The sequence below is a fragment of the Xyrauchen texanus genome, chromosome 28 (assembly GCF_025860055.1).
Source record: "Xyrauchen texanus isolate HMW12.3.18 chromosome 28, RBS_HiC_50CHRs, whole genome shotgun sequence".
NCBI classification, from domain to species: Eukaryota; Metazoa; Chordata; class Actinopteri; order Cypriniformes; family Catostomidae; genus Xyrauchen; species Xyrauchen texanus.
In genome coordinates, this window is record NC_068303.1 from 39,871,534 (window position 1) to 39,884,849 (window position 13,316).

Sequence of the window (13,316 nt, forward strand, 5' to 3'; positions counted from 1 at the left end):
AGATTATGACAAGTGAAGCGAATAATGTTGATCATCTCCTAATAAGGCCACATGTCAAGATCTGGTAGATTAGATGGTAAGTGAACAGTCAGCAGGAGAAATGGGCAGAAGTAAAGACCTAAGTGACTTTAACAAGGGCCAAATTGTTATGGCCAAACAACTGGGTCAGAGCATCTCTGGAACGGCAAAGCTTGTGGGTTACTTCCTGTCAGCAGTGGCGAGTACCTACTGACAGTGGTCCAAGGAAGGACAAACCACAAACCGGCAACAGGGTGTTGGGCGCCCAAGACTCATTGATGTGCAAGGGCAACGAACGCTTTCCCGTCTGGTCCGAACTGACAGAAGGTCTGCTGTGGCACAAGTCACAGAAAATTTGAACGATGGTTACGGGAGGAATGTGTGACAACCCACAGTGCATCACAACCTGCTGCATATGGGTCTGTGCAGCCACAAACCGGTCAGAGTGCCCATGGTGACCCCTGTCCACCGTTGAAAGAACCTACAATCAGCACGTGAGCTTCTGAACTGGACCTTGGAGCAGTGAAAGGTCACCTGGTCCGATGAGACCTGTTTTATTTAACATCAATTGGACAGCCCTGTAAGTGTGTGCTGTTTACCTGGAGCAACAGGATGCACTGTGGGAAGACAACAAGCTGGTGGAGGGAGTGTGAAGTTCTGAGCAATGTTCTGTTGGGAAACCCGGGGTCCAACCATTCTTATGGATCTCAATTTGACATGTGCCAACTACATAAACATCGTTGCAGACCAGGTATACCCCTTCATGGCAACGGTATTCCCTGATGAAAGTGGACTCTTTCAGCAGGAAAATGCACCTGCCACACTGCACACATTGTTTGGGAATGGTTTGAGGAACATGATGAAGAGCTCAAGGTGTTGTCTTGGCCTCCAAATTCCCCAGATCTCAATCAAAATGAGCATCTGTGGGATGTGCTGGACCAACAAGTCCGATCCAAGGTAGCTCCACCTCGCAACTGACAGTACTTGAAGGATCTGCTAATGTCTTAATGCCAGATACGACAAGACACCTTCAGAGGACTTGTAGAGTCCATGCCATCGGCGCTGTTTTGGTGGCATGCAGAGAACCAACAGAATATTAGGCAGGTGGTCATGAAGTTTGGCTTATCTGTGCATTGTGCATGGAATGTAAATTGAACTGACATCTAATGTTTCTGGAATTGCATATGACTTCTACTCTGTTGAATTCACTTATAAATTATGCATTGTGTTTACTGTCACAATTAAAACTCAATTGAAATATGAGTATTGTTTATTAATTTATTGGGTAGGGAGCTTCAAGGTTTTTCCAGTATGTCTACATGCATCAAACTCTCTTCTTCAAAAGAGCAAGAAAAACTCTTTTTTTCCATGATATGATCCTTTTAACTAAAGCCCTGTTAGACTAGTTATTTACCACAGCAATTAATTACACTGAATTACCACAGCCAAACTGAGTGTAAACTAACAGTATCTGCCAATAACAGAGCTGATATCCTAAACATATACAAAGAGAAAACAGACCTGTCAAACGCATCTCCTCCCAAGCTTACATTGATTGGTTATGAAATGTGAATAACTGAAATGGGCTGTTGGGTTTTTGGCAGTGATGTAGAATGTGGGCTTTCACATTCAGATTCCTGCAGTGAGAGAGAGAAGGGCCAGTTTGTCCCCCGGAGCCCATCTGCTGTTCACAGAGAAAACCCTCAACTCTCATTAGAGCAGCACAAATTAATTGTGTACACGTGCAGCCGCGTTTGTTTCACAGAACAAATTTTCTCATATGCTGTGAAACAAAAACAGGTATTTTAATTAGTAATAAGTACATTTGCTTCCAATTATAACACTTTTATGGTCATAAATACAGTATTATCCTCCTGAGATACCCGCGTGACTGCTGGGTTCATTTTGCATTTCACTATTTGATTTGTAACTAGTAGCAGTTAATAAAAAATAAATACAAAATTCTAGAGCAAATCATTTTCATAAAAATATATGTCAACATACGTGGACAGTGAGACTATGTTGTGAAAATTTAAATAACGCCAAGCTATTAAAAGTTATTTTTCTGTGGCTTAAAGTTAAAATATTATCATGTAGTGTAACCGTCTGAAGACAGTAAAAAAAAAAAATCAATGTCTTATTAAATGCTGAAATTCTTGAAAAATATAAATGTTCGCATGAGTAGTGTAGAGTAATCTTTTAGTATTATTATATATTTTTTTAAACGTTTATACATAATTAATACTGTATTTGAAAAACTGTTGCCCACCAAATCAAAGTCATGTGGTGTGTAAAAAAAACAAAAAACAGAGGTCCTTCATGACTGGTTTTATTTATTTTTTTTAAAGTATACTATTTTGCCATTTTTTTTTGTTGGTCATTTGTGAGAAACCTTCTTGATATTCTTGACTCAAAAATTCCTCATATTTGTAAAAAAAAAAAAAAAATGATGTTAACCTTTAAAAATATGCTTTGATTAAGCTGATTAAACTATTTAAGGTGCAAGGAAAGTATTTTAATTCCTTTTACTTGATGGTTACACCACATGACATTTTAATTTATTTTTTATTTTTTATTTTTTATTTTATTTTTTGCAGAAAATGCTAAACATGTTTTTCAAATAATTGTGAACCCAACAAGGACACAAAGATGAACTTTTATCTTTTACCTTGGACAACCTTATATTTCAATGACCCTTATAGCCCAAAGTACACTTCGTTTAAACGCCAACGCTAGGCATGTGCATACAGGACACATGATGCAAAATGCTCGAGCACTGAAAGTTCTTGGCCCAATGTTTCTCACCATGCATACCCTTTGCTTGCGCCTGGATTTATTTATACTAATTAGTGGGTCCACAAGGTGGCAACACTCACAGTTGAGCCATTGCTTTCACAGAAATGTGCTAGAAGAACATGCAATCGCTGATAAACAACAAGAGACAAATGTAGAAACAACAACAGTGGATGTGCACATATATAACTTCAGTCTGAACTCCAGTCATGAAGAATCTTTATGGGTCTAAACTTCTGAAGAGCGTGCATGCGCCAACCGCCTGTGTATGTACACACAGTCAAATGAAGTATACTTTGAAAGTCAAGCGATCGACTGTACGTAGACGATTGGGTTTGCGTCAAAACCAAATATAATTTGGGTTTAAGTGTCCAAATACATTTTGGGGTCACAATTGAATAAAATGATGTGGTAACTTGCTTTTTTTATGACAATGATGGCTAATACCAAAAGATTTCATATTAACTGTGTATGATTTTACTGTGGTATTTCTGACGGGTACTATGAATACCATGGCACATTTCTGCAAGGGAAGACCATATGAAAATGCAATGAATCTGCCTTAATAAAACTGAACAGAATTTGACTGAATATATATGTCTTAAAGCAGTCATTATTTCTAAATAAAGCAGATAAAGGAAATGAGAGATGTCAGCTGCTCTCAAAACAAAACCTGAGCAGAACACTGATGCTGTCACAGCACTCTCAACAACTTGGCTGAAAGGAGACACTCAAGATGGCTTTCACACATCCCACAACACTAACACATACATTACACACTAACATCCAAATTACAAACTGCCTACACCACCACTGCAGCACCAAAATACTATACATAATGCACATTAGTTTAAAAAGCCCTGCGCCTTTAAAAGCACTCGAATTTTACAGGCCAGTGGAAAGGGCTGCTGCGGTGTGCTCTCCTTCATAGCAGTGACCCACATTAACGTGAGAATGGTGGGGGGAACGTTCCCTTTTGTCAGGCAAACACTGGCTAGGAGATGTAGAGCGGAAAGTACTGTCACTGTGGTCAAATCCTCGTCCATACCAGCGATTCTGCACACGGTGACAATAACTCAAGTCGATGAAGACCTTCAAAAGCCCGTAACCTGCTATACAGTGTTCTTCTAATGGCACCAGCACAAAAAAAACAGTGTTGAGGAATAACAAACTGAAAGTAGTGACGCTACTAACATATTTCAGTAGTGTGACAGTAACTTTAGTTTACAAAATGTAAAGTTGCAAAGTACTGTTGCATCACATAATGCTACATCACTGTTTTTGTATCGCACACAACCAAACAAGTCAATACACTAATATAAAAATTGAACTCTTAAGTAGTGTTGGGAAGTCCATTTTAGTGAACCAGTTAGTTTCGACTGTTCATTTACTGTTTGATTAATTTAAGTCGTCATTAAATGGTGTTCACAGACGTCTCTGTGGAACTTTTTTTAATTATTGAATAAAATATTTAGTTCACTACTGCTGTTCATTACAGTTTTCAATTCAGTTATATATTGTCACATCCACACTTATCCATTTCATTTGAAAACTCTTCAGTCATCAGTTTGCTAATGTCTTGCTAATGTCATCGTTTTCCAAGGAATGTGGTAATGAAGAGCATTTTCGAAAACATTAACAATTGCGAAAAACTTTGTACAAGTGTAGATGAGAGGCCTAAACATATAAAATGATTGAGTTGTAGAAAGAAAACTGTAGAGCGGAGGAAGGTGGGGCCGGAATGGAACAACGCATGCCCGGTTCCCAATCAGCCTGATGGGGGCGCGAGGGATAAAGGCGGCCTAATGACATGCAGCTGCTCTGTATTCATGTTTGTGTGTTTTTCGTTCAGTTTATTATTAAAACTATTATTTATATTGTCAAGCCGGTTCTCGCCTCCTCCTTTCCCTTAACCCGTTTTACATTGGTGCAGAAACCAGGGAAGGAGGACGGATGCCCTTCACGGAGTCCTCGACACGGCCGTCCACCCAGGGGGGCGCCGCTGCCAAACGCGGGGAACGGCCGCCATCCACGAGGCGAGTGGGGACTGGACTCCCTGACCGCCAGGAGCGATGGAGCTGCTGCCAGGGGCAGAGGAGAGTATCCGCGGGTCACTGAGAACGTGGAGGGGCATTCTGTCCACTGGGTCGGTCTGACTTGTTTTGTTGTTGATGTTACCCTCCTGCCTCCTCCCAGGTCAAGCAAGGTGGGGATGACCCGCCGGAGCGCAAGGTACGAGGGGGTGTACGTCATGCCAGGGTCCCCGGCCTGAGGCAACGCCCGGAGGAGTGTAGATTGGAAGAGGGCGGGGCCGGGCTGGAACAACGCACGCCCAGTGCCCAATCAGCCTGATGGGGTCGCGAGGGATAAAGGTGAGAGAGGGTGAGAGAGAGAGAGAGAGAGAGAGAGAGAGAATGACATACAGATGCTTTGTGTATATGTTTGTGTTTTTTTGTTCAATTTATTATTAAAACTATTATTTATATTGTCAATCCGGTCAATCCGGCCTGAATGAAGGTGTTGTTTAGTTTTATTAGTAGTAGCCTATTTAAAATTTGTTAAATTTTGATACTGCTCTAAAGTTTTACTTAAACACTAAATTGTCTAAAACTAGAGCTGTCAAAATTGTTAACGTTCATTTTTCTTAATTGCGATGAACACATTAACCAATTTTCACACAAGATTATGACATTATATTCAGCTCTATGTGAGTGCCAAAAACAGGTTGGAACAGGGCAGAACCTTTGTGATGTGTAATTCAAGTAATTGAGAAAAGATCTCTTATTCGTAATGTTTGTACAAAACTCAGATGGGACTTATAAGCCGCATTCAAACAACCCGCTAGTGTGAAGCATCAACATTTCCCCGGCGTCACGTTCCAGAGAATTCAGATGAAGTATTAATATTTGGATGTTCTCTGCAAGCGCTATTCATGTGGAGTTCAAAGTAGCAAAGTGGAAAGCCACGATTAATATTGTGGAGAATGAACGTTTAAGAGATTGAATGCGCATTGTAATGAAAGCGCAAACTACGGGACAAGTTGGAAATGTTTAATGTTATTTGAATTGATGCTACTTTAGTGCATTTCTATCCTTATACTGTAGAATGCTTTGTTTGGAAAATGTTAATAAAACATTGTTGTTACATATTGTTTTTTATTTTATTTTCTAAGAAGGAACTAAATTAATTTTTAAAGGAAAAGAAGAATAGAGTCAAATTTAAGTTTTAAGATTAAGATTAACTATGAAGGATCATGCGATTAATCACGATATGATACATATTTGAATAGACTGACAGCACTTCAATAAACTGTATTATCTGATTATATATTAAGTAGATATTAAAAAGATATTCCTCCCAACATAGTTAGCTTCTTCATAGTTGCTTTTCGTTCTTAGTAACTTATATTGTAGCTAACATCTATTTCCAAGAGCATAGCTTAGCTTGAATGCAGTTTAACAACTTTACATTATGAGTAACTTTTAGCTTGTCAAGCTACAGTTTCAAAACAATTGGTGGTGTTCACTTGCTGTAGGACTGTGTAGGTTGTGCAGAACATGTTGGTAAATTAAACCAGAGAGGCTTAGTTTGGTGTGGATTTGACACTTCTTGGCTGACGGAACGAGGTTTTGCAATAAACTCCAAACCATTTACAAGCTCCCAAAGCTGGATAACATCATCGGACCTGTCCAAACATTCCTTGAGCCAAACCCAGAGGTCAATGCGAGCTGTTGTGACTTTCTCCATCCGGTTTTACAGCTGTGGATTTAAGTGCCAAGCAAACGACATGTGTCCTTCCAAGAGACCATGAAAATCTGTGTTTGTACATAAAATGTTCAGAGGCCCATTTATGAGGCGGATATAACTGCCCTCAGTGGAGAAATCCAAATTTTACATTTGAGCTGTTTCATCTCCACTTGAACACCACTCAACTTGTTTCATTTTTACTTTTTATGACAGCAGAGAAAGTTCAGTCTCTGCACCAGACTTCTGAGGCAATGTGTCTTCAGGGTAGAATGAAAGTAGTACATTGAAAATGAAGACAGGAATCAGATATGTCCTTGATATTCCACCAAAGGGCAGAATAATACATAAACAAAAGAAGACTGGCATCATGTTGTGTACGTGACGTACCACCGTAACTCAAGATCTATCCCTGTAGGTACATCAGAATCCTCTCCAGGCTTTGTGTTCACTTACTGTTATGATGAGTCACTCAGCCACAGTCCAAATGACTCCCATAAGGACCGAAACATCAGCCCATGCAGCTAGCGTCAATGTTTGCAATTATGGGTAAAACACATCACGCAAACACGTTTGCTTCACATTATGAAACATGTTTCTGATTGCACAGAGATCATACTGTATATTTCCCATGTCTACCTTTCTATCCATCTCATTGTCTTTTTCCTTTACCCCGTTTACACAAATGCATCTCCTATGACCACTTGTGTTCGGATTTCAAGGGGAAGGTCTCTGATTTCATGATGATATAAATTAATCACTATGCAATTGTGTTAACGCATGAACCAGCAAGATGTTTCTACCAGATGCAGCTGAAATTTAATCTAAGCAGAAATGTATCATTTTGAGCAGAATTAACTGTTCTTTTAGTGGAGTTAGCATTCTTAACAATTTCCTTTTAAAGCCGGCAAAGTTAAACTCTTATTTGATGCAGTGGTTGATTGACATGCGGTTCTTCACTGCTGTCCGGGACGCAACAGAACTGCCTAGTGTTTACACCTCAAAAGTCATGTGGTCACATTCGCTTTTGACGAACTCCATATGTGTTATTTGTGATCTGATTACAAAACTTTTACACCCCATTTACACCTGTATTTAATGCTGACGACATGTGATCAGATCACCCGAAATCAAAATACTAGGGATGGGCACGAGTTCTCGGAATTGAAACCGCAATGATCGATCATGAAAACGATGAACGATAATGATCATGTGTGACTTTAATTTTAGCTTTGAGGGTGTTTTTAAAGATTTCGTTTCAGTGGCATACCAAAAAAGGCTTATAACTCACCAATAAAAACAAGAAGGGTCCAGTTTTTGGTATCATTGTAAATAAAACTTTTCAGATTTTTTAATGATGTAGATTAAGATACATTCTGAGACTTTCAGCCAAAGAAATCACAAAAAAGACTTGAGCCAAAAATGTACTTTTTATTTGACTTATTTGACATTATATATTTATGGGTGTAAATAAGGTGACTCTGAAAAAACTGCTTTTGTTTTGTTCCAAACATGGCAACTCTAAAATTTTGTGTTGATACGACAAAGCAAGAAACATCTCTAAACTAATAAAAACATAATAATAGTCCATAAGAACTAATTACACATTCAAACACAATGATGACTAAAGGTTTGCATAGCATGCAGACATTTGTGTCTTGATAACTTATCCATATTTGTCCATTTTTGTTCTCCATTTTCTGTCCAGATTTCTGTGTCATTCCTCTGTCCATCTTTGCCGTTTTCAATTGTCCACCTTCAAGTGTATCTTTCTGTCTCTTTCCCCTATGTATTGTTCTGTCCATTTTTGTCCCTTTCCCCTGTCAATCTTGTAGTCCACCTTTCTGTTTCTTTTAATGCATATTTTCATGTCTCTTTCCCATGTTTATTTTCTGTCCATCTTTGTCTCTTTCACCTGTTGCTATTTTTGTCTTATTTACTGTAAAGGGATTGATGGAAAGGAGGAGGCAAGAAACAGCTTGACAAAATACTATTTTAATTATAAACATATCCAAAAAGACAAACACACAGGTGTCGGACAGCTGCCCGTAACTCTCTCTCTGTCTCACTGCAGTCTCCAGTCAGCCTTTATCTCTCTCTGAGGCTTGATTAGCCTGATTAGGGGGCCGGGTGTGCAGAATCACGACCCGGCCCACACTCTTCCCGGCCATATTTACCTTTCCATCATTCCCTCTTTCCCTTTTAATTTATTTGTCTACCTTTGTCTCTTTCCCCTCTCCATCTTTGTCCATCTTTGTCTTTTTCCCTGTCCATCTTTTAGTGAATCTTCATGTCTCTTTCCCTTGTCTATTTATGTCTCTGTCCTGTATCCATACTTGTTTCTTTCCCCAATCCATTTTGTGTCTCTTCCTCCATCCATCTTTGTCCCTTTCCCCACTCCATCTTTTCTGTCTATCCCTTTCAGTGTACCTTTCCATCTCTTTCCCCTACGCATTGTTCTATACATTTTTGTCCCTTTCACCCATCAATCCCCTTTCCCCTGTCCATATTTCGGTCTCATTCCTTGTCCATCTTTGACTAATTTCTTATAAATCTATCTGTCCAGCTTTGTCTCTTTCCCCTCTCCATCTTTGTCTATTTCTCTTGTCCATGTTTCTACTGCAAATGGATTTGCTTTGATTCTCTGATGTCAAAACAGGCAATGTTGACAGAACACATAAACATAATCTTTCTAAATGTGAGACGAGAAGACGTGTCCAATGAGAGTGCTCTAAATGCTGCATTCCCAACTGACTGTGGAGAGAGACTGCAGCCCACAGGGCCAGCTGTACACACACACACACGTTTGTTTCGTTTATTAAGTTTGCTGCATGCCAAGCAAACACATTGAGAAACAAACCTCTAGGAATGCATGATGTAAATGCATAAAAAAACATTGCATAAAACACTTCATTCATTTAATTTAAACTTAGTTCAGTTCATTTGCTTGAAAGTGATTGTTTAACGTCTAGAATTACGCAAAGACTTGACAATGGCTGCAGTGTTCTCCTTCAGGTCCTCTTCTAATGAAACTCTACCTGACTGAAACCACAAGCAACGACCTTCTCTGTTCTCTTGCCTTGATTAATAACTTAATATCTTATTAATTAGGAAATTTAGCTGAGAGTAAAATGCTTTAATTTCCCGCAGCAGAATCTCCTGTCTGAAAACGAGTGATTAAACATCGGAGAGGTGAAATCCGAAGGTCGCAACGCTCCGCTCAACACCCATATTCACGTCTTCTTTATATGCATTTAAAAAGCTTAATTGCGTCACGTATGACAGTCCTTTGACCAAAGCCTTTTTCCCCCTTCGGCACTTCACACATTTTGTCATGTAAATGAAACTGTTTTTTCAGATTCCAAAGAGTGTTCAGAGAGAGGAAGAACAAGAGTTGAAGGAAAATGAATGTTGTTACCTGCCTATTTTCCTTCAACTTCTCCGGCTGTTCAGTAATGGCTCTTACCCTGACAAGACATCGCCGCCAATTTGTTCAAATGTTACCAGCCCATTAAAACATTTCTAAATCTGCCGTACTGTTTAAACAAGCACATGGGTAGATAAAACCATGCATTTCAGCTCTCATATACTGCTCTGTGTTCTTTTAAACTAAAGACTTACCCCGCTTGCCAAAGATACTTCAACTGTAGTTGAATGTAATGGAATATACTGTAAATGAATATGTTCAAGACAGCTATGAAAAATCAATTACCCATGCACTGTGATTCCTTCTAAAACTTTTCTGAATCGATCCACCAAAAAATTCTAAATCGAGAATCTTTTGGAATCAGATTTTCTAAATCGAATCGTGATATGTCTAAAGATTTCAAACCCTAATGCCTGATGAACTCACCCTGCGGCAGGTCAGAGGGCAGATACGGCACTTCCTGAGCACTGACGTGTGTCCAGTCGAAGTCATCATAAGGATCCTGCTGGTAGTCACATTGAGCTGGGCCATCCTCAAAGGTGCAACCCCCTACAACAGAGACGATAGTACTTAAATATTTTTGGACATACATGCTAATTCCAGTGTCTTCTTTAAAGTACATTGAAGTACCATTTAAACTCATATTTTACATGTTTGTACTGTATATAACAGAACATCACAAATTTGAATTATGCAAACATATTATGTTAGTCAACCACAACAATTACAAAAACTTTATACCAAAGGAACAAAATGGCCTTTGAAGTTATTTAGTGGTGTAAAGGCTCATGCCGTCCAGACCACTTGAGGGTGCCGCTTGCTTACACAATGCTGACTGAAACGCTAACTGAAGAGCTGATTGCAGTCTATTTTTAAACGCAGCCTTTTAAGCTTTTGTAATTGTGCAAGACCTTAATGGATAACATACCAATATCTCAGAATTCAAAGTTTGCTGTTTTCAAAGCATTTAGATGGTTTTACCTCATCATGTATAAGTGCCGCATTCTCAAGTATCATGTAATGATGGTATTCCTCATTAATGTAAGAACGAGAAAGAATACAATTTCAAAATCAAATGTTCTTTGGAGTGCCAACCCTTCTATATTCTCATTCATCATTACTTCTGGATTGTGCATTTGTATTCAAAGAGTTTTCACAAAGTGTGATGATAATTCATTATAAATGAACCACCATGTTTTTATGCTTAAACCAATTTGCCGATTTGGTCATTAATTTGCCAATAAATATTGGTGGCCGATAAATCAGTGCATCCCTATATACGAGTATGGTATATTATCATGAATGGTATAGAAGTACGGTACCAGAAAATGATATTCATTCAGTTACTTGGTAAACAGGGATGCACCAATTTTGAACTTCTGGGCCGATACCAATAATTCACAGTTCATTCACATGGCTGATACTGATCATTTTCGTTTTGCATTTTAACTCTTTAAAGTGGAGCTGTCAGTTAATTTGTGACGATCCCCTGCAAAGTGATTCTCTGGTGCAAGCAAATAAACAGCAACAAATTATCAGCAAAAATAAAGGTTTTACCTGTTATCGACCAATAATATATCGGCCGCCGGTATATTATAAACCCCTAATGGTAAATATCTCTTCATAAGTGTAAGAAGGCAAGTATAAACTGATTTGTGACAGTTTCACAAAACTAGTGCCGTATTTCCTCGTATTGTCACTCGATACGATAACTCAGTCTGTACAGTTGTTGTTTTGCTACTTATAAAAACTGCAGGCAAAACTGCTCGCAGCATATTTGGCTTGGGTGATAATGAGCACAAGCACACACAAAGACTCAAAACAGCTAACAAGAGCTTTCTAAACCTCTTACATTGTAAAAAGTGTAAATCACCTGTGACTCTTTAAGATAAGTATATATATGCCAAAAGTGCAGGTAAATACAAGTAACTTTAAGATGATGCAATGTAAGGAACTTCTCAATAATAATAAGAGAAGCTTGGGTAGCCTTAAAAGTTTGGCAAAAATAGTGTTTTTGACATGTCTGCTTGTGTATGTTTTGTTTTGTGTGTTGGCTCAGAGCGAGGCTGACGCAGTCACTGCACACAACATACATGCAGGTAGGAAGCAAGATGAGGCCACATGACAGATCTGTCACTGCTCTCTCTTTCTCTTTACTTTTTCTTTTCATTCAGTCTCTGTATATCTCTTTCTCTTCACTCTCTCCCTCCCTCCATCAGTGTTTCACTTATATGTGTTTCTTCTAATGTCCTCAGGGTTCAGAATTGTAAAATTGGTTTTGACGAGTAAACAAAGCAGTAAACTTTGCAATTGGCCTGTAATGGTTTAATAGGAACTGCAACCTAATACATGGTTGGTTCAAGTTTTAAGAGTAATATGTAAGAATGTCTTCCACTCGCTGAAATACTGTACATAACATGAACGGTTCAAATCAAAAGGCTGGCATAACACATAAGAATACATCCATTATGACTTGCTTATTTTGTAACAGCTTATAACCTAACTCATATGAAAGTAGAGGGCAAGCGACAGTGGATTCTTCTGATGCCGATAACTAAGGTGGGGGTGAGGCTGATAACCGATTAATCTGACGATAGTTTTTAAAATCGATTTATAAAATGTTAATATATATATATATGTATAACTGATTGTGCTCTTTTGGAAAGAAATTGGCACTTTTATTCACCAAAATGGCATTCAACTGATCACAATGTATAGTCTGGACATTAATAATGTGAAAAATTACTATTACAATTTTAAAAAACAACTTTAAAGATTTCTCATCAAACAATCCTCCACGTGCAGCAATGACAGCTTTGCAGATCCTTGTTATTCTAGCTGTCAGTTTGTCCAGATACTCAGGTGACATTTAACACCACACTTCCTGTAGCACTTGTCATAGATGTGACTGTCTTGTCGGGCACTTCTCACGCACCTTACAGTCTAGCTGATCCCACTAAAGCTCAATGGGATTAAGATCCGTAACACTCTTTTCCAATGTCTGTTGTCACATGTCTTTGTTTCTTTGCCCTCTCGAACCTTTTCTTTATGTTTTTCTGTTTCAAAAGTGTCTTTTTCTTTGCAATTCTTCCCATAAGACCTGCAGCCCTGAGTCTTCTCTTTACTGTTGTACATGAAACTGGTGTTGAGTGGGTAGAATTCAATGAAGCTGTCAGCTGAGGACACGTGAGGCGTCTATTTCTCAAACTAGAGTCTCTGATGTACTTATCCTCTTGTTTAGTTGTACATCTGGTCTTCCACATCTCTTTCTGTCCTTGTTAGAGCCAGTTGTTCTTTGTCTTTGGAGACTGTATTGTACACCTTCGTATGACAG

General features: G+C 38.7%; 1 protein-coding gene across 2 annotated transcripts in view; it reads right to left on the reverse strand.

Annotated features, from left to right (window-relative positions):
• The window catches only part of ptprk (protein tyrosine phosphatase receptor type K), a 270,960-nt gene that overhangs the window by 181,798 nt on the left and 75,846 nt on the right, over positions 1 to 13,316 (reverse strand). For both annotated transcript variants that reach the window (XM_052095541.1, XM_052095542.1), the window contains one exon: positions 10,409 to 10,531. In XM_052095541.1, the coding sequence (XP_051951501.1) occupies positions 10,409 to 10,531 (123 nt within the window). The remainder of the gene's footprint in view (positions 1 to 10,408; positions 10,532 to 13,316) is intronic.